We start from the raw sequence: 26,306 nt of genomic DNA on the forward strand, positions 1-26,306 counted from the left end.
AAAACATTCAGCACGTCACAAGTCTGAATCCTCCACATTAAAATATAAAACAGATTAAGTTGATCCTAAAGTGGCCGCATTTAAATTTTAATTATGTTTTGATGATTTTATATAAAATGATCATAACAAAATCCCTTAAGCATCTTGTAATAGGCAATACAATACAATTTCCATGTGACTCTAATGGTGGTCTACTCAAATAACGGACAGATGGGATGCAAGATGCTCGTTATTAGTCCGCTTTTGAAGAGTGAGGTGGACCCCAACAGATCCCCCTAGATCCCCAGATTAATGTACCTACAAAGTTTAGTCTGAAGAGCATCATGCTTTAGGAAGGTAACTGCAATACCAAATAAACACTACTATTAACACTGTTATTCTTTCTATAATCACATTTTCATATCAGAACCTATTCGACAAAGAGTCATATCAGTGAGTTGGTAGTTTATAAAGATGCCATCTACTTCTTCACTACAATCACACTATTGGATTGCATGTTTGAATAAAGAATGATCCATCTCTTGTCAACTAAAGGACATAAATCTTGGATCATGGTTGATTTTTTTTTTTTTTTTTTATCGCCATTTGAAAGAATTGAGATTTGGCACAAATCATCTTTGGGTTAGCAATTTAGAGTACAGTTATTTCTTTCTTCACTCTATATGCTGGTATGTGATCTCATGGGGAGACTTGTCTAGCCTCATTGTAGTAGTAGCTCACAAGACAAAACTGTTTTGAGTCTGTTCTTGAAGTTATTTGCTCTAAGGCCGTGTGACCTTATGTTTAGTGTTTTTTTCCCAGGCAACTGTGTCTATATGTGGTACATGTGCTAAGATTGATGATAAAGGACACGAAAATGAATCAGATGATGCATTAACCAATTTACAGAGGGCATTTTTTTGTGCTTCGAATTCGAATTATAGGCAGGAGAAAATCTTGGTCTCTTCAAGTTATGTTAAAAAATATAAGTAAACTCAATTTGCGATGCAACTTCAGCCTACGTTGAACATTATATTACTATTTCATAGCAGCTAGCTAGTGAACATTCAGTTTTCTGCCAAAGCCTCGCAGAAGCAATCAAAAATTTACAATAGCTTCAGGACCAAAGCTTACAATAAAGTCCTTTGACAGCACTAGGATTTTGTTGCATTTTTGAGGATTAGAATATAAACTATAGATATTAGCGGATGGAAGGCTGTGGGTGGACTAACTCATCTAAACCTAAAAGATTAGAAATGAATGAGGAATGAATGGCAAGCTTTAGAAAGAAAAACAATTCAAAATTCTATTTTGCAGGCGGGGAAAGATTCATCTTGCATGACCACTGTGCTGCTGCTGGCCAAGACCATTATATTCAGGTCCTGCTGTTTCTCATGGGTCTGCTGATACCAGTCCCGAGTTACCTCTGTGTCATGTGTAGGGATTAAAGTGACCTAAATGAGAAGAAGATTGTCATTGTCAGATTAACTATAAAAGATGGTGTTTTGCTTGCAAATAAGACCTTAGGACAGGGGTTTTCAAACAATCTGAGAGACCTCCTCTCCTACAATATAAATGCATCTATGTAATTTCATGTAAAGAATACCATTTTTACTGTGAGACAAAAAAAAAGTTAAATAGTTGGCTTTTATATTGTCATTGTGTTAAAGCTAAAACGTTTTTTTTTCTTACTGTTGAAAACTAGTACAGTAAATACTAGATAAATAATATAAAAAGGAAAATATACAATACTAAATATAGAAATAAAAATATAGGATAAAATTAAATATAATAAAAAACTCAATGGAACAATTCTTAGGATCCTTTAGAAAAAAGTAAAATAGTAATATTATCGAAATTTGCTGAATGTCAATGTAAAGCAAATCCTTAGATTAAACATATTTAATATTAATATTTTGAGTGCACTTTAACTTCGACAGCCCTAAAAAATGTAAATCCTTGATCCGTACTCCCTAACAGCCCCTTGTGCCCCCAGATACCAGTTTGAAAACCCCTGTTTTAGAGTATTACTACAACAGACACAAACAAATGGTACCTGGAGATTAGTGCCCCATTGTGCCTTCCCTTCTAGGAGTGCATCTAGAACGGCACGGCTGGGTTCACCACTGCCTGGATCATTTCCACTGACGACGTAGTATGCTGCTCGCACTCGCTTGAAGAACTCTTGATCAACATTTTTAGCACTGCAGTGATTGGGAATGTAAGCTAGGTCGACATAGATGGGAGATCCAGGTGGAGTCCCAGCGCTGGATTTCACGTTGGAGCCTAAAAGAATATAACATTGGCTATTTGCATGTGTGGTCTAGTGCAGGACCATTGCTATGCTGTAGAGAGAATTGTCTGGCCTATCCTACTGCTAACTAAATATTCAATTTCAACTGATAAATAAATAAAATCTCTACTATATGGTAATATAAAGCATCCTGATATTTGTACCTGCATTACTCTTAGCGCCATTGACCAATACTCTTCCTGGGTTGTGGATGTCTCCCCTGGATCCCTGTGTCTCAGACATTTTGGCCAAGCGAAAAGCCTTCTCTGAATCTTTTCTTTTAAGAGCATGAGGCGAGGAGTCTTTGGATGTCTGCTTCACAGGGGTAGTAGATCTCCTGCCTTTTGCATCTCCTTTACGTGACGGCGATGCAGATTTTCCTAGTGTCTTCCTCAAACCTCTATTTGTTTTAAGGTCTTTCTTCACTGGTCGTTCTGTGTGGGTCTGGCCATTAAGAAGGGCCTCTGGGTCCACCATGCACACATCAGGGTGTGGTGAGTGAGGAAGAGGGTCTTTCACTGGGATGGGAGGGGGATCGTGACTCCTCGGGGAGGAGGAATGATGGCTTCCCCCGCTGCCGCCAGCTGCAGACATTTTGTCCACTGGTAGATGTTCTGCATCTTCATCAGAGTCGAGGTTACCTTCAGCTGTAATTGATGGACATTCTTCAGTCTCTGGAGGAACATCTGAGTCAGACTGAGATGGGAGTGACTCACTCAAAGATGTAGGAGGAGTTTCCTCCCCTGCTAGCATAATGCCTTGCCCTGTCGCTGTACTGCTTGGGATGCTGTGCGATCCCTCCTTGCCATCCTCATGGTGACTGTGGGGATGACAATGCGGCTGCTTGTGGGATCTCCTTTTGACAGAGTGCTGCTCACGCTCGTCATCCTTTGAATGATCACTTCTGGAATCTTCCTCTCCCTCCTCACTTGATAGCTCATGCGGGCTTGGATTAATAAAGGAAGGCGAGATATCTCCTTTACGGTGTTTAAAAAGCGATGGTGAATGGGAGGATGTGGCCTCCATACTGAGATCAGAGGGTCGAGTTAATCCTTCATCCGACTTCTTGGAGACCTCAGAGCAAGCCTGTGCTCCTGATGGCGGAGTTGGTGGACGTTCTTTTGGATCATACACTTTCTCCTGTTCATCCCCCTCTTCCTCCTCTACACCTTCATAAACATCTTCCCCATAGCCAGGTGGAGCCTTTAGACATACAACATCTTCATGCTGCATTGTGGACGCAAGGGTACTATGCTGGCTAGACTCAACTGTATTTGCTTTTTTGCTCTCTTTTTCCATCATCTTTTCTTTTTGCTCTTTATTCTCTTCATTTTTTCCCTTACATTCCTTTTCTACAAACATTTCAGTTTGTTCTACTTCTTTCTTTACTTTTGACTCTTCAGTTTTCCCTTCACTTTCACTCTTTTGCTCTGACTTCTTTCCACAATCTAGGATCTCTCCCATCTTTTCTGACCTCACTTCAACCTCCTTTTCAGGTTGTATCTGTTCTTCCTCCATTGCTTTATGTTTTAATTCTTTCTCATCGGTCTTACTCTTCTCTTCATATTCCATCTTGCTCACTTTTGCTTCTTTAACGTCAACCCTCTCCTGCACTTTCTCAGCCAAGTCTTTAATTTCATCAGACTTCTCTGCCCCTTCTTGCTTCATACATTGTTCACTTAGTGTGCTAGTACTGAGAGTCCCACAAGCTGTGACTGGCACCTTCTGAGAACTTGTCATTTCTGTTGGTGCATCTGTGGTGTGCAGATCAAATGAATGTAATGTTGTGGTTGAGGCTTTTACATCAGTATGTTGCTCTGGTAATGACTCTGTGCTTAATTTTTCAGTAGCTGAAGAACTTTCACACTCAATTCTGCATGGCAAGGTTCCTTCCTCAAAATTGCTTTTGTTATCCTCAGGCTCATCATCAGAAGATTTTTCTTGTGAATGTTTGTCTGCAGAGTCAGCCTTTTCCAAAGGGGAAATGTCAAACTTGAGGGATGTGGAAGATGCCACCTCAGTTGGGTGATTTGCATGCTCAGAAGTTGCTGATTCTGGCAGTTTTGTAGAATGTGGTTCTGCTACATGTTTAGGATCAGAGACTAGATCCCTGTCAGATTTAATGCTTGACATATCCTCCTCTGACTTTTCCTCTGCAGATGATGTTTGATCTTGAAGAAACGATTTGGATTCCTCCAGGGGACTGAGAGGAGAAAACCTGGCAAGACTGGATATTGACTCAGCTGTTGTTGTAGCAGGTGTCATTCGATCTGAGACTTCCATGTATTCATCTCTTTTTAAACACGGTAAATCCATAATGGGTGACTCTTCCTCTTTCAGGGATGAGTACTCAAATGAAATACTGTCTCCATCTGACCTTAGTTGGACAGTAGGAATATTAATCGGTGGTTCTAACCCTTCTCCAAAGTGTTGACCAGTCGAATATGAGGCAGATGTTGAAGAAGAGTAACTGAATGATGAAGATGATGAGTAAGTTGCATCAGACATGGCTGCTTGAGCAACAGCTAGGGATTCAGACACTTCAGGCTTTTTATCAGAAGTTTTCTGTGGTTCATGTTTGTCATCGCTGGATTTGGGTATGTCAAATTGGACTGAACTAGTATCTTCTTTCTTGGACTGTTGATCCTCCTTGCTGATTACCTCGTGGTGCTCTACTGATGATGGCACTGTTGTGGGGGACATTTTTTCTGTGTATGAGTCACCAACCATACCTGTCTGTAGAACTTTTGCAGTAGCTCCAAAAGCTAAGGAACCAATGGTGTCTTCTTGTTTTGTTTCGAGTGGTTTAGATGTAGTCGCAGTATCAAATGCTGCCTTGGACTCTTTCTCAGACATCTCTCTGGCACCCTTTTCAACATCCAAGTCACTTGCATTTTCCTCTTCCTCTTCCTCATCCTCATAGTCATCCTCTTCTTCTGCAAATATTTTTTGGCTTCTGACCAAGCATTCTTCGGACTCTGCACTCACAATCAATGTCTTGCTGGAAAGAGAATCTGTTTTGCCAGTGCACTCGAGTGCAAGAACATTGTCGTCAACTTTTATAGACTGCCCTGAAGAACCAGGAGTGGCGATGCTGGGACCTTCAGCCGATAACCTGGCAGGAAGCATGTCCTTTTCAGGTGGTGAGTACCGACCAGAAGAAAACAGGTCACCTTTGCTTTCAGCTGAATCCAGTTTGTTTTTATCTTTGTTACCTTGACTTGAGATTGGACTCTCCATTGTGTACTCGTCGTAGGCAGATGTTGATGAAGTTGTTAGACTCTGAAGACTTTGATCTTGTGATAATGTGAGAGGGCCTTGTGGAGGGGAAGCTTCAGTCACGTGGGTTTTGGTCTTGTCCAAGTCCTCTGAATGAGACGTTGCCAATGTTTCTTCTGTTTTATGGTCTTTCTCTTGCGTATCAGGTTTTGAAAGGCAGGAAGCAGATGTACATGGCTCTTTATCTGACAATTTAACACAATGGTCATCATCTTTTCCTTGAGGAGGAAAATGTGTGACCTCTTTCTCCTTCTCCTTCTCTTCTCTCTCCAATTTCTCTGATTTGTCTTGCAAATCACTAGAGGCAAACGAGCTTGAACCTGCTGCCGAGGTGGCTTTGCTGTCATATGTAAAACTATTGTCGACAAAAAGATCTGGTCTCTCTTCTCTAACCAATTCTTCCTCTTGGTATCGTTCCTTATTGTCTTGCTCTGAGTAGGCACTGTGGCTGCTGTGAATACTTGAAGTCTGGTAATCAACCTTGCTGAAAGACACTGGCTCATCATCACTTTGTTCCTCTACTGAGCAAGTAGCTCCAAGCAAAGAGGCCTGACTTTTCCTATTGCCATCTAAATCTCTATCCAGACTAGGGTCCTCTTCCTCTCTTTCTCTCTCAGTGTCTTTTGAAATGGGCTTTTCATAAGGCTCATATTTAGAAGCTTCATAGCTTTCTTTTTCCACTTCATACATCATCTTGTCATCAGATTTAATTTTCTCACTATCAGCCTTTTCAGCACATTTCTCATCAGCACTGTCAGTCTTTTGAAAATCAGAATGTGACTCTAACCCTGGAGAGGCAGCCTCTCGTTCTCCTTCCCTTTCTCTCTCAGCCTCCTTCTCGAGTTTTGCTGCTTCCTTTGCAGAGATCAATGTTTGATGTTGGCTATCCTCAACACTGCCTTGATTGTCGAGGCTTGGCAGTGTGATACTCATTGGTTTGCTCTCAGTTAGAGTTTCTAAGACAGTTTCTTTACTTGTATCTGCAGTAGGTGTAAGTGATGTGGTATCCACCTTGCACTCCTTCTCTGGTTCAGTTGATGTGTCACTTGAATCTTTAGTCAACTCTTTCTCTTCTAAATGGGCCACAATTTCCTCTTTTTTCATACTTGTCTCAGGTGGTTGTGCAGAACTGCTTGCCTTTGGTTCCTCTGACTTCCATGGTTCCACTGATAATGGTCTTGAACCAGCACCACCCATACAAACAGCATCTCCTTCATCCTCCTCAGTACTTTCATCTTCATCTGAAAATTTGGTTGGAAATGTACTTTCAAAGCTTGACTTGATGTCTTTTGTTTTGTCTACAGTTGAGGTTTCTTCAATGCATTTTTCTTTATAATCTAAATTTAATTTGAATCCAATGTCTGATGATAGAAAGGTATCTGTTTCATGCAATGACATGTCTTGTTTGAAATCTTCTTTAGGTTCATCTTTCAATTCCAATTTTACTTTACAGCTCAGATCTGAGGTCTCAAACATTTGTTCTGAAGATTTATCCAGAGATTTCTGTTTAGCTCCCAAGTCCATTTTGGTGTCTAATTGTGACGCATCTTCTTTCATTAATTGATCCTCAGACTCTTTGCTAACTTTTGAATCAATTGTTTTATCTTCTACAATGGGAAGGTCTAGAGTATCGTGTTCGGATTTTGAAACCACAGATTTTGATTCTGATGTAATCTGTTCGGTCTTTTCTTCTCCCACAGATTTGGACTCAAGTTTTTGTTTTGTGTCTGATGGTGCATCTGTCACCATACTTGTTTGAGGTACTTCAGTTACAGTCTCTTTTGTGTGTTTTTCTTCATACTGTTGGTCCTTCTTAGCAGCCATGTCGGTACTATCAGATTGTGATTGATCTGTAGATATCTGAAGTTGAGTATGCTCCACATGCTCATCTTTAGATTCGTATGGTTTTGGGGATATGTCTTCAAACTCAACTGATTGTTCAGATTTGACAAATATTCCTTTGCTTATTTCATCCTCTTTAGCTTGCAAAACTTCTTTCTCTGATTCTCTTATTGCCTGGGATTCTCTCTTCACTTCAGATTCAAAATCAGATTTAGAGATAGTAAGCTTATCTTTTTCACTAATCTGACATTCTGTAGATTCTTCATCTGGTTTGCTAGTTAGCTTCACAACCTCTTTGTTTTTGCGATCCTGATCATCTTTAGCAGACAAATCTAATTTCTCAGATTCAGGCAGCGAGACTTGACCTTGGATCAATTCTGCTGGTTCATCTTTAGATTCTTGGTCTAAAATTAGCGAGGAATCCACTTTGTCTGAAATGGATATTTGTGTTTTGGATTTAGTGTCTTCTACAGTTTTTTCCATATCTTGGCTAGTTTGGTGCACATTATCTGTATCCTGTGAAATGACGGAATGTGAAATTTGAGGCTTTTCTTTGGATGATACATCTCCTTTTTCTAAATGTGTGGTTTGAGTTTCTTCCAATAGCTTCTCCTTCAAGTCTTCATCTTGTTTACTAGCAATTTCAGTCTCACCTGGAGTTGCCCCTAATATATGAGGTTCCATCTCTTGCACTGACTTCCTTTTAGATTCTTGTTCATCCTTAGCAGACATATCCTTCTCTGTAATGGACACCTGTGCATGCATCTCTATTGATTGAACATCTGGTTTTGAGAGAGACATTTTCTCCTGTGTCACAGATTTTACTTCCTCTATATTTTTATCCTTAGATTCTTCATGTTCTTTGGCAGCTGAAATATTTTTCTCATATGTCAGCCCAGCCTCACTTTTATATTCCGTCTTTTCTTCATCTTCATCACCTCTTTCTTCTTCATCTGTTTTTTCACTTAACTGTTGTATTTGAGATTTGAGGCCATCTGTGTCATCCTTAAGCAGGGCTATACAGATGGATGAATCAGTTTCCTCTGAAGCCACATGTTCAGGTAAAATATCAGTTGACTCTGATTTCTGCTCAGAGGTCTTAGGTTTAGTTGTCATATCTGTCTCTACAGTGTCCTGTGTCTCCATATGAGATGTTGATGTTTCTGCTTTGATGTCTGGGCTTTCTAAAAACTGACAAGATGCATCAGTCAGTTCTTTCTCTTTGGATTCCTTTACCAATTTAGGATAAATTTTGTCTTTGTCTGACAGAATTTCTTCTTTCTCCTGTTTCTCTATCTCCAACCTTTCCAGAACTGCTGGAGAACTCTTATCTTGAAACGCTTCTTCATTTGCATTTTTCTTATCAAAATCCTCTTTAGAGGGCAATGCTGCTTTTTGAGGTTCTGATATTACATCACCTTTATCTGTAACCTCTGCATACTTTAATAGTTGGTCTTTCTCTTTTTGCTTCTCTTCAGCATCTCTCTCACCATCCTTTTCTTTCTCTTTCTCTCTTTTCTCTTCTTTGTCTGTAGATGATTTTAAATCACAAGTTTCTTCAACGTCATGATCATATGATAACGTGCTATCTTTATCCTCAAGAATTACAGCCTTACTGCTCTCTTTTAATTCCTCTTCAACTTCGCCCTTCTTTTCAACACTTGGATCAGGTATTACCTTTGTATCACTAATGTCTTTTGATGGTAGAATTGATATACTTTCTTTTTTAGCTAAGAAGTCATCGATAAGTGGAGATGGTGCAGAGGTTGCTTCCTGGATTATCTTCTTTTCTTCCTTCTCTGCTTGAGGTATTTCCTTCACATCTAAAATTTCAGATTTTTGTTCCCCACTCTCCTTTTCAAATTGTATTTCACTGGTGCTAAGTGGCTCTCCTGGTTCTTTATGTGTCTCTTTAAAGAGCATTTTATATTTCCTTTCCACAGGTGACATTCTTAAGGGAGAGTGAGATGCACTAGGTGGTCCAGAATGTGTAGGAGAAGTCATTTTCACAGTGCTGTCATCAGGGCTAACGCACCGGTCTTCCACCTCTGGAAAAACACTAGCTTCAGAAACAGGAAGCTTAGAAACACTGTGGGATGGGGAAGAGAGTGTTGTTTGTACTTCGAAAGATGAATCCTCCCTAGGAGGTGATACTGATGCCTTCTCCATCTCAGGATGTGAGAATTTTTCATCAGATGAAGAATCAGGGACTAAAGGCACAAGACTTTTGGGTTTGTCCATTTCTCTCTCCTTGTGTTCAAGTTTATCAGGTGAGGCATATCCTTCTTGTAACTTTCCAAGAGAAATGTCAACATTTGGTGTTTGATCTTCATATTCATCCTCCTCTTCATCATCGTAATGGGCAGTCATCTCGATTCCCTCGGTTTTGCCATCTAACGGAAGTGGAGGAGATTCCTCAGAGGGGGATGATTTGATGTACTTGTCTTCCTCTAAAGAGGATGTTGGTGAGATGGTTCCAGCAGAATGTAGGTAATCTTTTCCTTGGGAGGCCTCAGTCTGAGTAACCGGCTGAACGGTGTCCAAGACCAGGGAGCTTTTTCCAGTGTCTTCAGTCTGAGGTGCTGTGACTGATGCCACTGACTGATCTTCTGCAACGGAAGTGGGTAAAGAGGACAGTTTGTCATACTCTGTTATGGATGTTGCTGAAGAAACATGTTCCTCTTCAGCTAATGGAGCTGCGAGTATGCTGGTGTAGATTGAAATAGCTGGCTCCTGTGCCCCCATTAATACTTTGCCTGTTCCATTGCCCATTGCAGCTGCTTGCATTTCTCTCATTCCAGGGATGGCATCAAAGGAGCCTGGTTGGTCTGGGACAGAGACATCATAGCTACCAACCTCATACTGAAGGTGTGGTATCCTGTCCTCTGCTTCTTCGTGGATCTCCTCATCTGAGATGGTCTGCTCAGTCTCAGAGTAACCTGGTATGGTTTCATCCTGGATATATGATAAGTTTTCTGCTGCAGCAGCTCCTTGGGCTGTAGAGGTAATACCAGCTGTGATGCCTCCAACATTTGACAAGTATGCATCCTCTTCTTCCTTCATTTTCTCAGCAGAGAGATCTTTTATTTCTTCATCTGCAATGGCATCCAAATCCTCTGCCTCCTCTAACTCAGCTTTTTCAATCACATCCTCTTCTTCAAGGTGCTCCTCTTCTACTTCAATCTTTCTTTCTTCCGCTTGTTTTTGCTTTTCCATTTCCTCAACTTCATGCTTTCTGTCCACACCTTCCAAATCTTTGGTTTCCTTTTCTCCCCCTTCATCCTCTTCATCTCCTATTCCCATGTCTTCCTCCTCCTCCTCCTCTGTCTTCTTAACAGGTTTTATCTCAACCTCCTCCTCATCTTCATCTTCAATTGCAGCACCTTCATCCTCAAATTTCTCTAATTCTGATGTTTGGGGCTCATCCTGTTGTTCTTTCACTTCTGCTGATGGCACTTCTTCGATTTCTGCTGATAGCGCTACTTCTTTCTCTGTAGTTTTCTGTTCCACAATATCGGTTTCTGTAACATGATCTTGTTCTCTTTCCTCTGCAGCATTTGAAGATTCATCGTCTCTTTCAGCTGGTAAACTGGAGACAGTAAGGGCACTTTTAGGGGCTTCAGAGTCATCTGTGGCTTCAGTGGGTTTCATTTCATCAAAGTCTTTTGTCAAATTTTCGGCTTCTCCTGTCCCATTTTCCTGTTTCTCAAGCTTGATCTTCTCAGCCACTGGTTCTGCCTTAATCTCTGCACACTCTACCTTGGCAGTTGTAGGTTTGCTTTTTATTGTTTTGGATTTACCTTGGGTTTTGGCTTTGTGGAGAGTCTTTCTGACCTCTGGAGTGAAAGGTTTCAGGTCAGGTTTAGTTATTTTCCTCAGTTCAGGTTTTGAAGTGTCCTTGGGTTTAAACTTTTTCTCATCTTTTTTCGCAGCATCATCTTTTTTAATTTCACGTTTTTCTTTCTTAACTTCCCTCTTTTCTTTGTCTTTCTTTTCATCCATTTTGGACACCCTTTCCTTGGGGTGTTTTTTCAGTGATTTCTCCTTCAATAACTTTTTCTTTTCTGTCACTTCTGTTTTCGGTTTCAGTGCCTTGGTGTGCTTCTTTTCTTCTTTTTTCTCAATCTTGTTCTCTTTGACAGTGTCACTCTTTGTTTCGACTATGGATGCATCCTCCTGCTCGTCGGTTTCTTTCTTAGAAGGCTTAGCTGGCGCGTGAGTCTTGGGAGATGATTTGAGACTTTCTTTGCTGTCAGTTCTTTGCTTTAGCTTTGTTTGTTTTACAGCTGAAGGTGAAACGGCAGAATTTATGTCTTTTTGTGTGGCTACTGGATATCGCAAGAAATCAAGGTGCTTCAACTTTTCAAGCCCTTCAAGGATTTTGTTCTGAGGTGCATTTCCAGGGAATAAAACCCTTACGATTTTCTCTGAGGGGTTGGCAGGAAGCCATACGACAAGTGCAGCAATAGATGTCAAATATGGTACCGATATTTCTCCTTCTTTTCCATTGGGAAGCACTATCCCCGTCTTGGCTTTGCTGTTACCTGCCCACTTCTGCATGAGGAACTGCATTTCCTTACTGTCTTTCACAGGGTTCAGGACAAACATGTCTAACCTGCCCACACCCATCTTGTGAAAAAGAGTAATGGGCTCAACAGTATTACTAACCACTCGAAAAAGAGGCTCAGGCTTAATTCCCAGCTTGTTGAGGTATTGCAATGAAAGAGAGGCTTCCTCAATACTTCGCTTAACTTTCAAATTCGATTCTGATGTGCGAAGCTTCTCAGGTACATTGAAGAAGACGACTCCGAGCTCTGGCGATATCAGGTTCTTCATCCAATCACTGTAGGTGGTTGAGCCTTGAGACTGCTCTTCCTCCTGCTCTGCAACCTTCCTTTGAAGGAGTCCATTGATCCCAGGAAGATTATCAGCACCAATATGGGTAAGAAGGACAGAATCAATACGATCTAAATGTCTGACAAGCTTCCAAAAGCATGACCTTCTGTCGGAGCCACCGTCAATCAGAATGTTAAAACCATTGACAGCAAAAAGCGCAGAATCTCCCCGTCCACCAGGAAAGATGTAGCAGCAAGGCTTTGAGAGCTTTAAGAATCCTCCTGAGGTTGGAGGCTCAAGAAGGTCAAATGGGGATGGTACATCCACAGTCTCAGATATATATTCGGTAAACTCAGTGACCCCCTCCATCTTAGGGAGTGTGGGCTCTGGATTTAGCCTATAATTCAGCAACTCCCTAATGCGTTGCTGTTGCCCCAGAGAGCTCCAGCCTGCTTCACCACGACAAGACACGGTCAGTGATCCCCGCTGTCCAGAGCTGGATTCAACCAGCAAATTACTGACCTACATGAGGAAAACAAGTAAAAAATTTGTCAAGATATATTGTTTTTTTATCAATTTGAATACAATTATATTCTCTAAACTTACTCCAGGATCAGCAAACACACGTGAGAAGGTTTGATGACTGAGCACTCCAGTTTGGAGAACCAGGTCACCTTGGTCCGAGCTTTGCCCACTCAGGACCAGTAGTTTATGCACAGCTGGGTCAGATATAAGACAATGGATCTAGGACATATTAAGAGACATAGAGGGCATTTAAAACACATAAGTCAATTAGAGTCAGTCTGTTTGCAGCAAGGTTACTTGATTAAACAAGGTTATTAAGTCTAACATCAAACCTATTCATCAATCTTTATTAGAAACAAACAGCACCTTGTCCAACATAGATTTTCTTTAAATAACTTACCTCAGAGATAACAGTATCTTCTGAAGGGTTTACTAATACAACAGTCTCAAGAACATCACTTTTGTGGTGCAGAGTCCTTTGTCCTGGAAGAAAGAAATATGTTTTTTCTTATTGATAATTTAAGGATTTTCATGATCTAAAACAGATGCAGCATGGAGAGGTACACTAGTTAAAGGCCATCCTGTAAAGAAAGAAACTAGCAAACAGAAAGAGAACGGAAGAAATAGACCTCTGAGGTTTAAGCATTAGAAAGGCTATAAACATAGTAAACTGCTTAACATCCCTTCAGATAAATAAATGATGATATTATGATATATATATAATGATATACATTTGGTCATACTTTAGGGTCCAAAATTAGGGTCCAATTCTCACTATTAACTAACTATTAACTATGACTTTTGCCTCAATAAACTCCTAATTACTGCTTATTAATAGTTAGTAAGGTAGTTGTTAAGTTTAGGTATTGGGTAGGATTAGGAATGTATAATATGGTCATGCAGAATAGGGCATTAATATGTGCTTTATAAGTACTAATAAACAGCCGATATCCTAGTAATATGCATGCTAAAAATCTACTTGTTAATAGTGAGAATTAGACCCTAAACTGAAGTGTTATCATAAATGTTTATAATTTTATTAAAGCTGCACTTTTTTAATGAATCACACTTTAGGATGAACCAATTCACTAGATTGCATCAAACATTAGGACAAACAATTTAGGTTGCTTGTTAACAAAACTGTATGCCAGTATTCTGAAAAAAAGGTAACACTCATTTAAATGTTATGGGAAAACTTTTGGAAAAGCGCCTAGTCCTCCAAAGCATGTCCCATAACAACACTGCAGTGATTTGTTAATTTGAAAGTCAATGATAGCAGCCATATGATTGATTAATGGTAATCAAAATGAATGTCCCTGAAAGGCATAGCTATCGCTCAAATCAATCGTCATTCATTTAGAAAAGGACTCCAAGATGTACAGTATAGCATGTCCACAGCTAAAAGACAACCTTAGTGCAATGCATTTCAAGGACAGTCCTCCAAGAGTCCTGTTAATGAGACATCATGGATGTTTGGATTACAGTCAGAATTAAGGGGTTTAGGGCTTTAAGTGTATATTGCGATAAGAGGATATCCATGTAAAGCTAATAGGGAGAAATCACAAATGCAACATAAGTCTTTACGTCGTCTGAAGAGTCCAGTCCAAACACATTTATCCTGTGTTTTCAGTTGTGTAAAGAGTGTTATAAGAGCAGGGTGTATGGAGGAATTAGTGGGATAATCAAAGAGCTGCTGAACGCAGCACTACTGGGGTTTGGACCAAGCTGGCCTTAGCCCAGCATTGCTTCTATGAGCCAGATGGTGTGAGATGGAAGTACAGAAGTGAAAGTACAACATATGTGAAGACTGGTGAGGCAGATCTCACCAGGACAAACTGAATGCAAATAATACAGGCTGCCACGGAAACGACAAACTGGTAGCTCCGACCCTGCTGCCTTCTGCAGAGTGACAAAGTACAAAGAAACAAGAGAGGTATGAAAGTCTCAGGCACTGCAATGCCTCGCCATTGGCACAATGCCCAGAGCAACATGGGTCCATTGGCTTTTTGCAATGAGAGCTGCTCCGTTTTCAAGAAACGGCTGAAGATGCATCTTTTTCGTTAACACTTGACCCATTGATACTAACACTTACTATCCTATATATCTATTCTTAAAAAAAACTTGCTACATGTACTGTGCTAGACTAACTGGGACACTAGTCACAGCACTTGAATTTTGTTGCCCTATTGTTGCTTCTACTGCTCTCCTCATTTGCAAGTCGCTTTGGATAAAAGCGTCTGCTAAATGATTAAATGTAAATAAATACACTGTGTCCTTTAAATGTGTATACCAGCTAAAAGTGAAAGCATATTGATGATCTCAAATGGGCCTAAAATCCACAAAACTCCTTTGCCATTTTGAATAAACAGATGGTTTTGCAGAGCAGTGTGTTCAGCCAGCTTCCAGTTTCCACTACTCCCTTTGGCACTTTTCCACAGTCGCTAAAGAATAGGAAAGAATGTAGTATTAAGTCCAAGGCTAAGTTAAGATATCCAGTGTATCTGTTGAAGAACAAGCATCTTCATAACGGCTGACTATTAATTAATGACTTGGGTTCGACTGCAGAAACATCTTAATTGCATTAGCATCATTTTTTAAGAAGGTCTCAGTGTAGAGATCCAGTCCTACCTCACCTGACCCGCTTGATATAAATATCTGCTCATGAACTCTAAAAATGAGAGCACTCCGTTAAAATAAGCTCAAATAGTGCTATGATAGAAGACAGACGAAGCATCCGCACTGCTCTAGATATTTTGCTCTAGATATGATCACCCAAGAGATTGAGGCCTCTGGAAGTTTGGGAACAGAATCGCCTCATCCGAGCATCTAAAACAGTCACTCATGCCACCATCCTATGTGCTTTTGGGAGCAAATAACCTTGTGAACGGCACGTCTTGCTGTGGTGCATTGTAATAGCAATGCTAAATCTGTTTGCCCCAGTGGAACAAGCCATTTAATTCCCATTTCATGTACAGATGACACAGAGGTCAGCAATATTATGACATTTCTTTTTATTTAAAAATTGACTTGAACATTCATGAAGCATAAAGCACCACAGGTGTTTGGTTTTATCTAACTAACTTTTCAGCGAGGAGAGAATTAATACTACTTTTAAGCGGGGTTATAGTAATAATCCCATAAATGTGTCATCAATCCAGTCTTAGTCTACGCCAGTAGTTGAGAGAAGAATGATGGGAGGAAAATAATAATCAGAAATTATTATAAATGATATCGCTAATCACCATATAATTTGTGTAGATGTGCAATTTCTGCCATTGTACACGATGGAAGTGCTCTATACACTCTACAAAGCCTTAAAGGGATAGTTCACCCAAAAATTAAAATTACCCCATGATTTACTCACCCTCAAGCCGCATCCTAGGTGTATATGACATTCTTCTTTCAGACGAATACAATCAGAGTTATATAAAAAAATATACTGGCTCTTCCCAGCTTTACAATGGCCAAAAAAGTGTATCCATCCAAAGTAATCCATACGGCTCCGGGGGGAAAATAAAGGCCTTCTGAAGCGAAGCGATGGGTTTATATCTATATTTAAACGTTATAAAGTAAAATATCTAGCTTCCGGCTGACCGCCTTCCGTATTCAATTTACGAAGAAAGTGTAACGCCTCTCGCAGTTCAAAACGCTTACGCTATGTCAGACGTCATCGTCTGGCCAGTTACACTTTTTCCGTAAGTTTAATACGGAAGGCGGTCTGCCGGAAGCTAGATATTTTACTTTATAACGTTTTAAATATGTATATTTTTATTACAAAACCCATCGATTCACTTCAGAAGGCCTTTATTAACCCCCCGGAGCCATGTGGATTACTTTTATAATACTTTTATAATTTTATAATGGATGGATGCACTCTTTTGGTCTTCAAATTTTGGGCTGCCATTCACTGCCATTATAAAGCTTGGAAGAGCCAGGACATTATTTAAAATAACTCTGATTGTATTTGTCTGAAAGAAGAATGTCATATACACCTAGGATGGCTTGAGGGCGAGTAAATCATGGGCTAATTTTCATTTTAGGGTGAACTATCCCTTTAAAACAACACTTACACAAGCTGCCCAATATTTCTTTTGACTTTGACACTCCCGGTTGCATCTACACAAGAAGCGAGTGCCCTAGTTTCTTCTGGTAATCCTAGTCCTGTGATTTGGCAATGCCGAATGATTCTGCTGTTAAGCATATTAAAGCCTCTTTTATCGCGGATGTGTCACTGAATCTCAGACAGCCACCTGGGTAAAGGGTGTGGCAACGGCACAATGCCCCAGCAGGAGTGCATGTTGTGCTTTTATGCCTTATTTACATGGATTTCTTTTAAACTGACAAAATACAGAGTTCTTTGGTTCACAGAACTCAAAAATAGTAACATCTGATAACTTGTACAATAAGTTGGAAAATGGAAATATAAGACATAAATGAAGCAGCATATGAAAAGTAGCCTAATAAAATATATAATACATATTCATGTATGTATATATATATACATATATATATATATATATATATATATATATATATATATATATATATATATATATATATATATATATATATATATATATATATATATATATATATATATATATATATATATATATATAATAGGTAATAATTAGGGATAAACAGTAAAATCAAAACCAATATAAAATTTATAATGAACACTTCAAAGAAAGTCATGTAAATATAGTTTTGTTATTCAATGCTGTTATGAGGTTTGATTGAAAAAAAAAATCATATAATGCTAGAATGCATGTCAATCAAAAGTGAAATTATTCTCCCTAAAAAAAGTGCAACAGGGAGCATAATCAGAACATTATTTGTTGTCAAACATCAAGTTTACATTGCCATTTAAAAGTTTGGGGTCAATATTATATATTAAGGTTTTTGAAAGAAGTCTCTTAAGCCAAAGCTGCATTTATTTGATGAAAAAAAAACAGTAATATTGTGAAATATTATTACAATTTAAAATAACTGTTTCTATCTTTATGTTTTAAAGTGCAATTTATTCCTGTGGCGCAAAGCTGAATTTTCAGTATCATTACTCCAATCTTTAGTGTCACATTCTATTATGATGATTTGATGCTCAAGAAACATTTCTTATTATTATCAATGTTGAACAGCTGTGATTCTTAACATTATAAAGATCTATACTGTCACTTTTGATCAATTTAATGCATCCTTACTGTATAAAAAGATGAATTTAATTTGACAAAAATCATAGTGATCCCAAACCTTTGAACAGTAGTGTAGGTTTCGTATTACTATATTCAAGCAAAACTCTTCTTTGATAAACAACAGAATTACTGAGAAAAAATGTTTATACTATGTTTAGAAAATTCTTCTGCTTTCCATCTGTGAACAGTTTTTATCTTCATTATTCACACATTATATTAGACATAACAGTATATATTAAATCTAGACTTCAGTTTGCGCATTGTGAAAAGAGCACATTAGTAAGATGTGGGCTAAGGAGCAAGCGAGTTTTAAAGAAAGAAAAGGGTACGAGAAGATTGTTGGTGCTGTACCACCGTTTCCTGGGGGGCCAGAAAACTCCAGCATAAACCTGAGCCAACTATGAGATCATTCCACCACACAGACCATTCATTAGCATTTGAAGCCACATCTTTGTGGTTCTGAATAAAGGCTGGATGCTTCTCCAACACTGACGAGACTCCATTTCACCACAACGCCCTGGTGCCACAAAGGATTTCTTATCGTTATAAACATAATATAGCCGCATACGGTAAATGTGACATTTTAAGAAGCAGGGACAAAAGAACAATAAAGAAAAGCATTAGACCTAAGAAAGTAGTAAGTACTTGATAAGTGCATCTTTTATAATTGGCCTTATAGAGTCAAGATATAATATATACCCAGCACATCGGCAGTTCAAATAAAGGAAAATGTCATACAGCAAGTAATGGAAAAATACACATGGTCAGATCTTAATAACAGGTTTGAACTGCAATACAGAGGCATGCTTATGAAGCAGGTAGAAAGCAGTATAAATAGCGAACACCTTCTGATCTAAGAGAGAACACGGGTCTGTTCCATGAGGCAGCATCTCCTCTCAAATGTCAGTGTTCCCTCCGTCCTTAAACCAGATGATTTACAGACTCGAAAATTAGCAACTGACAGGTTGAGGTTTCAACCTCTTTAGAATTTCTGTATATATGCGTAATAATAACATTTGATAAGATATAAATAGATCTAGAGTATTCATGTTGCCATCTTTAAAATCAAAGTATAGTATATAAATAAGGTCATTTGAATGGAAATCATGTGCAATGTTTCATGCACACATCCTTCATTTAACATTAGAGTAAGGTATTCATTATGCAAATGACTTTTTACATATGGAACTATACTGTACAAGACCTTTAGAAGTTATATGAACAGAGCCAGATGCTGTATTAAGCCTATCATAAATCTTTTTGTTCTAAACATTATTCAGCCTTCTGAAGAGATCCCATTACAAAAGATTGGATGATTTTTTCATTAGAAATCATAATATTGTGTCCCAGCTGTACTAGTGACTGCAAATAAAGATAAATTAGCAATATCTAAAAATGATCCAAAATGATTTTATCTGTTGAGCGCTAAAGTATTTTATTTTGTATCATGAGCACTAAAATATATATTTGGCCATTGGCCATTGTGGCAACATACCGGTGCTACTTTTATGTCTCTTGTATCACTCATGGATGGTCTCTCTTATAATATCAACATGTCAGAATAGCTAATTGGCCCCATCTTCGGACTTTAAAGGTCCTATGGCATGAACATTTCATTTTATGAGGTTTTTCAACATTAATATGAGTTCCCCTAGCCTGTTTATGGTCCCCAAGTGGCTAGAAATTTTGATGGGTGTAAACCGAGTTCTGGCTGTCTTTCTCTGCCTTTGAGAAAATGACAGCTCAGATGAGCTGATCTTGAATTTCCCTGTTATGACGTCATAACATGAAAGGTTACCTCCCCTTCCTCTGCTTTGCCCGCCCAGAGCACTCTGAGAAAATGGAGTTGCCATTTGATATGATGCCAGTGACTAAAATGATCGTTTCTGTTAGTAGCATGAAAAAAATCCGTTTTTTAAGTGATTCAACTACAGAGAGCGATCAAAGAACACTCTTTCTAATGTCTGGAGCTGTCAATCACATATCGCAAGTTTATCTGCACACTTGTCCAAACTGCCGTTATAATGAATGACGCTGTTATGCAGCACAGCGAGGCTCTTACTGTATTCATGTCGATGTCGTGTTTGCTGTTAGTTGTGGTGAAAGCATTTTGTGAGAGAAAACGCGCTGCAATGACAGAGTCGACGTGACTGGGACTGTTTATTCAGAACTCTCAGATACAAATAAGCTTGCGCTAACAGCACAGCGCTCTCAACAACTCAGTACTATAAATGTAGCGGACCCCGTCCGAATGATGGCTAGACTTTACTGATGTTTCAGGAGTTTATTGAAACCGTTTATCTCCCAAAATCACCGTAAGAGCTGAACAAAAAACAAAGAAGTGCGCATAAACACCTCTTACACAAACTCTCTCTCCAAGGCATTATCAATAACCATACAGCAAAATACACAAACATACTTGTGGCGAGGGGGGCGTGGTTTAGCAAAGTCTGTGACGGGAGAGAGAGTCAGAGGACGAGCGGCACGTAAGTGGATCAAGCACAAATGATGAACACCTGTCTCTTGTTGCAGTAATTGGCGTGGAGAGAGTACATAGAGCAGGAGGAAACGAGAGAGAAGGAGAGAGAGCTGGAGACGGAGTGACACACTGGGACTCGGCTGGCCACAGAGCAGAGAGGAACTGCTGGAAAGAAAACCGACGATTGATACTGAGAATTTATGAGTGACTTTTGTTTGTGCGATGTGCACAGTGTTGTAACCTGAGCGAATTGAGTTATTAAAACCCAGTTACGAGTCCCAGTAAGCCGACCCCTTTGTCTTCTTCCTTACCATCCCACGACCATCACTACACTGGTGCCGAAACCCGGGAAGGAAGAAGACCAGAGCCGCCACCATGCAAGTCCCGTCCACGTCAGGTACGCCATTTGCGGAGATAATCCAGTCACTCGCGGGCCTGCACCAGGAACACCACCAGACGATGCTGGAGGTTAGAGAGGAGCAGGAGCGGCGGTTCCAGGCGCTCCTCCTGACCCAGCAGCAGGACCGCGAGCTGATCCGGAGCTGGATAGACCGGGAGGTTCCGGACGGGGGAACACCATCGACCCCGGCCCAGGCCACCCACATGCAGCTCAGCAAGATGGGACCGCAGGACGATCCGGAGGCTTTCCTGGACCTCTTCGAACGGTCCGCTGAAGCGTGTGGGTGGCAGCGGTTGGACTGGCCAGTTCGCCTCATCCCGCTGCTGTCAGGGGAGGCACAGATCGCCGCCCAGCAACTGCCAGTCCAGAACCTCCTGGTATATGACGACCTTCGACGGGCCATCCTCCAACGGGTCGGTCTTTCCCCCGAACAACATCGTCAGTGGTTCCGATCGCTGACCTTGGGGGAGAGCGGCCGGCCCTTCGTGATGGCCCAGCAGCTCCGGGATGCTTGCCGCAGATGGCTGGTGGCCGACCAGAGCGACGTCGACCAGATTGTAGATCGAGTGGTGCTGGAGCAGTTCCACCGACCGGCGTCGCTGACGAAGGCCATCGAACTGGCGGAGGACCAGCTGGTGGCGTGCCCGGGGGTCGGCGAATCCCTTCCGGCGGCTTCACTCTCTCTCCCCACCCCTTCTGTTTCTTCCCCGTCTCTTTACAGGCCGGTTCAGGCTCCCAGGACGAGGGGGGGCTTCCAGAACCGGGGTGCAGCTCGGGGAAGGGCTGGAGGTTTCCCGGAGCGGTTCTTGGGCGCACGAGCGCCACCCAGGGGCGTGGAGCCGACGGAGCGGCACTTGTCTGCGGGTCCCGTTTCCTCCCTCTCTCCACGCCAATTCATTGATCCGCTTGCTGCCACCGGGGCGGCGGGGAAGCCTGGGCCGGCCTGCTGGCGCTGCGGGGACCCGGGCCACTTCATAGATCGCTGTCCAGTGATGGAGGTGGGGACGTTGATCCGGGTCCCCGACGCGCCACAGGCTGCCCTCGATCGAGACGGGCTGTACCAGATACCAGTGAGTATCCAGGGGGGTACCTATCCGGGTTTGGTGGATTCAGGATGTAACCAAACCTCCATCCATCAAAGCCTGATACAGCCGCTGGCATTGAATAGGAGCCGCATGGTTAAGGTACGGTGTGTGCACGGGGATGTGGTGAATTATCCGCTGATGACTGCCGTCGTTCAATTTCGGGGACAAAAGCATAGAGTGGAGGTGGCGGTTAGCCCGCACCTCCGACATCCGCTGATTTTGGGAACTAATTGGCCGGCTTTTAGAGAATTATTAGGGGTTTTATGTGCGGATGTTTCTTGGGGGGAAACAAGGCGGGGAGAGAGAACGGTTGTGCAGGTGGGAGAGACTGAACCAGGACCCCCGGGGGTTGTTTCAGAGGGACCGAGCGTTGTGGAGAGGCTAAACCTCACCGAACGTGATGACTTCCCTCTGGAACAATCCCAGGATGAGACCCTAAAAAATGCGTTTGCTCAGGTCCGAGCGATTGACGGTCAGTTCATCCACCCTGACCAACCGGTCTCTTATCCTTATTTTGCCATAATAAAAGACAGGTTGTATCGAGTGGTCCAAGACACTCAGACAAAACAGGATACAACTCAGTTGTTAGTTCCAAAGAGCCGTCGGGAAATGCTTTTCCAGGCGGCTCACTCTAATCCGATGGCAGGGCATTTAGGGCAAGCAGCGACACTGAATCGTTTAATGGTCCGGTTCTTTTGGCCGGGCATTCACGAGAATGTGCGCAGGTGGTGCGTGTCGTGTCGTGAATGTCAGCTGGTAAATCCGCCGGCCGTACCAAAAGCGCCATTGCGCCCCCTTCCATTGATGCAGGTCCCCTTCGAGAGAATTGGTATGGACCTCATCGGACCATTAGAACGATCTGCTCGAGGGCATCGTTTTGCATTAGTCCTGGTGGATTATGCAACACGATATCCCGAAGCAATTGCCCTCCGCAGCATTTCGGCTAAAAGTGTTGCGGACGCGTTGTTTCGCTTAATCTCCCGAGTGGGGATCCCGAAAGAGATCCTCACTGATCAGGGCACGGCGTTTATGTCACGTACACTACGCGAACTTTATGAATTATTGGGCATTAAATCGATTCGCACCAGCGTCTATCACCCACAAACGGACGGCTTGGTGGAACGATTTAATCGCACGTTGAAGACAATGATTCGGAAGTTCGTACAGGAAGACGCCAAAAATTGGGATAGATGGTTGGATTCCCTTGTTATTTGCCGTGCGCGAGGTCCTGCAAGCCTCCACGGGGTTTTCCCCGTTCGAGCTCCTCTATGGACGTCAGCCCCGCGGGGTGTTAGACGTTCTCAGAGAAGCTTGGGAGGACGGACCTTCGCCGGCGAAGAACGAAATTCAGTATGTCATGGACCTGAGAACAAAACTCCACACATTGGGGGGCTATCTATGGAGAATTTGTTACAGGCTCGAGACAAACAAAGCCGGCTTTATGACAGGGGAACTAAACTCCGCAAATTTGCACCGGGAGATAAAGTGCTTATATTACTCCCAACTTCCAGCTCAAAATTACTCGCCAAGTGGCAAGGGCCGTTTGTGGTCACACGGCGAGTGGGGGATCTCGATTATGAGGTCATTCGGTCGGATAGGGGCGGAGCGCATCAGATATACCACATTAACTTCCTAAAAAAATGGAGTGAGGTGGAGTCAGTGATGCTAGCAACGGCGGTGAGTGGAGAGGATGATCTCGGGCCAGAGGCGAGCACAAAGAGCACATCTATCGCTCTGGCCCCGGGGAGAGATCATCTCTCGCCCTTGCAGCTCACTGACATAGCCCAGTTGCAGAAAAGTTTTTCTGATGTGTTCTCGCCCCTACCCGGCCGAACCGACCTCATTCAGCACCACATTGAGACGGAGCCGGGCGTGACAGTTCGCAGCCGGCCCTATCGTTTGCCAGAACACAAAAAAAAGGTGGTTCAGGACGAATGGTGCTAAACAAACTGTAAACTTTAAATCTGCTTAAACCCACTGAATGATGAACTGCGAGCTCTCACGAGCGCTCACTCTTTTTTCATATCGCTCCGTAGACTGCAACACCCGTCAAAATAAAAGTCCCTACTTATTTACACAGATAATACAGACCTAAAACCTATTTAAATGCACAGAAATGTCAAAAATGTACACAAAAACAAATTATAAGATGCATTACAATGAAGTCTGTTACAATAAAACTTCCTCCAGCTCTCTGTGGTTCAGGAGTGCCCAGTCAGTCTCTCCCTCTCATCGCTAAACCACGCCCCCTCCGCAACATAATTATGTTGCCGTTAAATATGTTATGGAATAATTATGCAAACTACTAGATTAATAATAGTTATAATATTTAAATGTATAATATTTTGTAAATATATTAGGTAAATTATGTTTTTTGTTAGTTTTTTTTTTTGTTGCACAACGAACAGGTTAAACCACTTGAGTTGCATTGATTACTTTTATGATTTCTTTACTACCTTTCTGGGGATTTAAAGTGTTAGTTGCGTAGGCTGTCAGTGGAGGGACAGAAAGCTCTCAGATCTCATTTAAAAAGATCTTCATTTGTATTCCGAAGATGAACAAAAGTCTTAAAGGGGTCATGAACTGGCTTTTTAAAAAAATGTATACTGTTGTCTGAGGTCAACTTATGTCTGCGTGGTTTTTACATTCAAGAATATCATAATGAATAAGTAATAGGCTATTTTCTGCCTTTGTTTTATAGGCTCTCTGAAAAACGGTCGGTTTTGATGGGTAGACTTGGAAGTAAACGCCCACGGCTAGGATTGGATAAGATTTGCATATTTAATGAGCTTCAACTCCTCTCAGTACATGTGGGAATTGTTTTGAAAGCGATCTGGAGAAACGCTCACAGAGCTCGCAAAATATCTTTATAAAACAAACACAGTGATGGATATATATATAAAAGTACAATCATTAGCCTAAAAAGTCTTCGTTAAATAGCCTTGAACCACAAAAGCGCACACCACACGAGATATGTAAAATAATATAAATATGTAAATGTTATAAAATATAAATATAAATAATAAAAGTAGCATAATATACAATCAAGGTAGTGTGAGCAGCGAGTGACTACACTTTGTTAAATTAAATAGCCTTGAGCCTTCTGAGACAAAAGCGCACACCAGATTTAAATTGTAAATGTAAATTAATAGCCTGAATATTTAAAAATATGTAATATAAAAATATAAATACTATAAATATAAATAATATATTATATTATATGGGCGGGTGTGCGCGAAAGTCGTTATAGTTTAAGTGATTGTTTGATGACGACGACTGTAATCTTAAAGTAAAAATATGGGAAATAAATAAACAAATAAATATATATTACTGATCAATACCGATAAATAAAAATGTGTTTGTTTGTCTTTGTTTATGCTGTTCCATCATCAAATCTCTCAGTCGTGATCTGATCTGCTCTCTCAGCAAAAAATATAAAGACTGGGATGTAAACCATAGCCTAGTCTATATTTCGTTTTGCCAGCACTTTTTTTTCAGATACCATTCCATTTCTGTTCTAATTGTTCCTGTTCTAAACGTGAAAAAATAAATGTAAAATAAACATGTTCCTTATTATGTTCAATTGCCTGCGCTGGTGTGTGCGTGTGCGGCTGTGCGCGAAAGTCGAGCGGGAGCCTTTTAAAGCGGTTTACCGCTGAACCGCGGGAATTTCTTGCTTTTCAACCGCGGTAAGAAAAAATCCATACCGTCCCAGCCCTACTGTAGTGACCCGTTTAGCTCCACGAGTCGGTGGGCGGGCTTGAGGCGGCGCTTCTGCATTCTATGACGTCAGTGGTCGACATATTCTGAGATCTCTCGTTTTCTGGGCATGGTATCAATAAAAGCATTTCTTTGACTAACAAGGAAGTTTTCAGTTCCGAAACTTACAGTATATTCTTATATCACAGGCTCAAAGGAAAGTTGATTTCTCAATTCATCACCCTTTAAGCCAGGCTCAGACTACAGGAATTTTGTGAAATCTGGTTGCATCGCATAAGTAGGCATCTTCACAGATTTTCTCCTTTCGAATCTCAAACCTGCACACACTTTAAGATTCGAAAATCGTGGCGCATCACACACTACAAGATATTCTTAAGATTATCATGCCAGATTTAGCACTTCAAACGATCTCACGGGGAAGTAGATGTAAACAAAATGGATCCTGTGTCGTGGCAACTTGCTGTATCAATACTTATTCTTTGTAGCGAGAAAAAACAGCCGTGTTGTTGCCACATTTCGATCAGCCGTTCCTCCATCTCCGTTGTCCACCGGACATGTACAGCTGCGATCGCCATTTCAAAAGTTCCATCACTTCTGTCTCCTTGTGGCTATTGTGGAAGTACTGATGTATTGTAGACATAATCATCCCGATTTAAAATCCAAAATAGCAAACATG

The 26,306-nt window shown here is 41.2% G+C and overlaps 1 protein-coding gene across 1 annotated transcript in view; it reads right to left on the minus strand.

Moving 5' to 3' along the window:
• Window positions 1-577: 577 nt before the first annotated feature.
• Window positions 578-26,306, minus strand: part of map1ab (microtubule-associated protein 1Ab) — a 46,978-nt gene continuing 21,249 nt past the window's right edge. Inside the window, exons 3-7 of the mRNA XM_079809457.1 lie at window positions 13,155-13,237; window positions 12,836-12,973; window positions 2,437-12,751; window positions 2,036-2,265; window positions 578-1,433 (exon numbers count right to left, since the gene is read on the minus strand). Of these exons, the coding sequence (XP_079665583.1) occupies window positions 1,278-1,433; window positions 2,036-2,265; window positions 2,437-12,751; window positions 12,836-12,973; window positions 13,155-13,237 (10,922 nt within the window). The 3' untranslated portion in view covers window positions 578-1,277. The remainder of the gene's footprint in view (window positions 1,434-2,035; window positions 2,266-2,436; window positions 12,752-12,835; window positions 12,974-13,154; window positions 13,238-26,306) is intronic.

This window comes from Gobio gobio, assembly GCF_949357685.1.
Source record: "Gobio gobio genome assembly, chromosome: 25".
NCBI lineage: Eukaryota > Metazoa > Chordata > Actinopteri > Cypriniformes > Gobionidae > Gobio > Gobio gobio.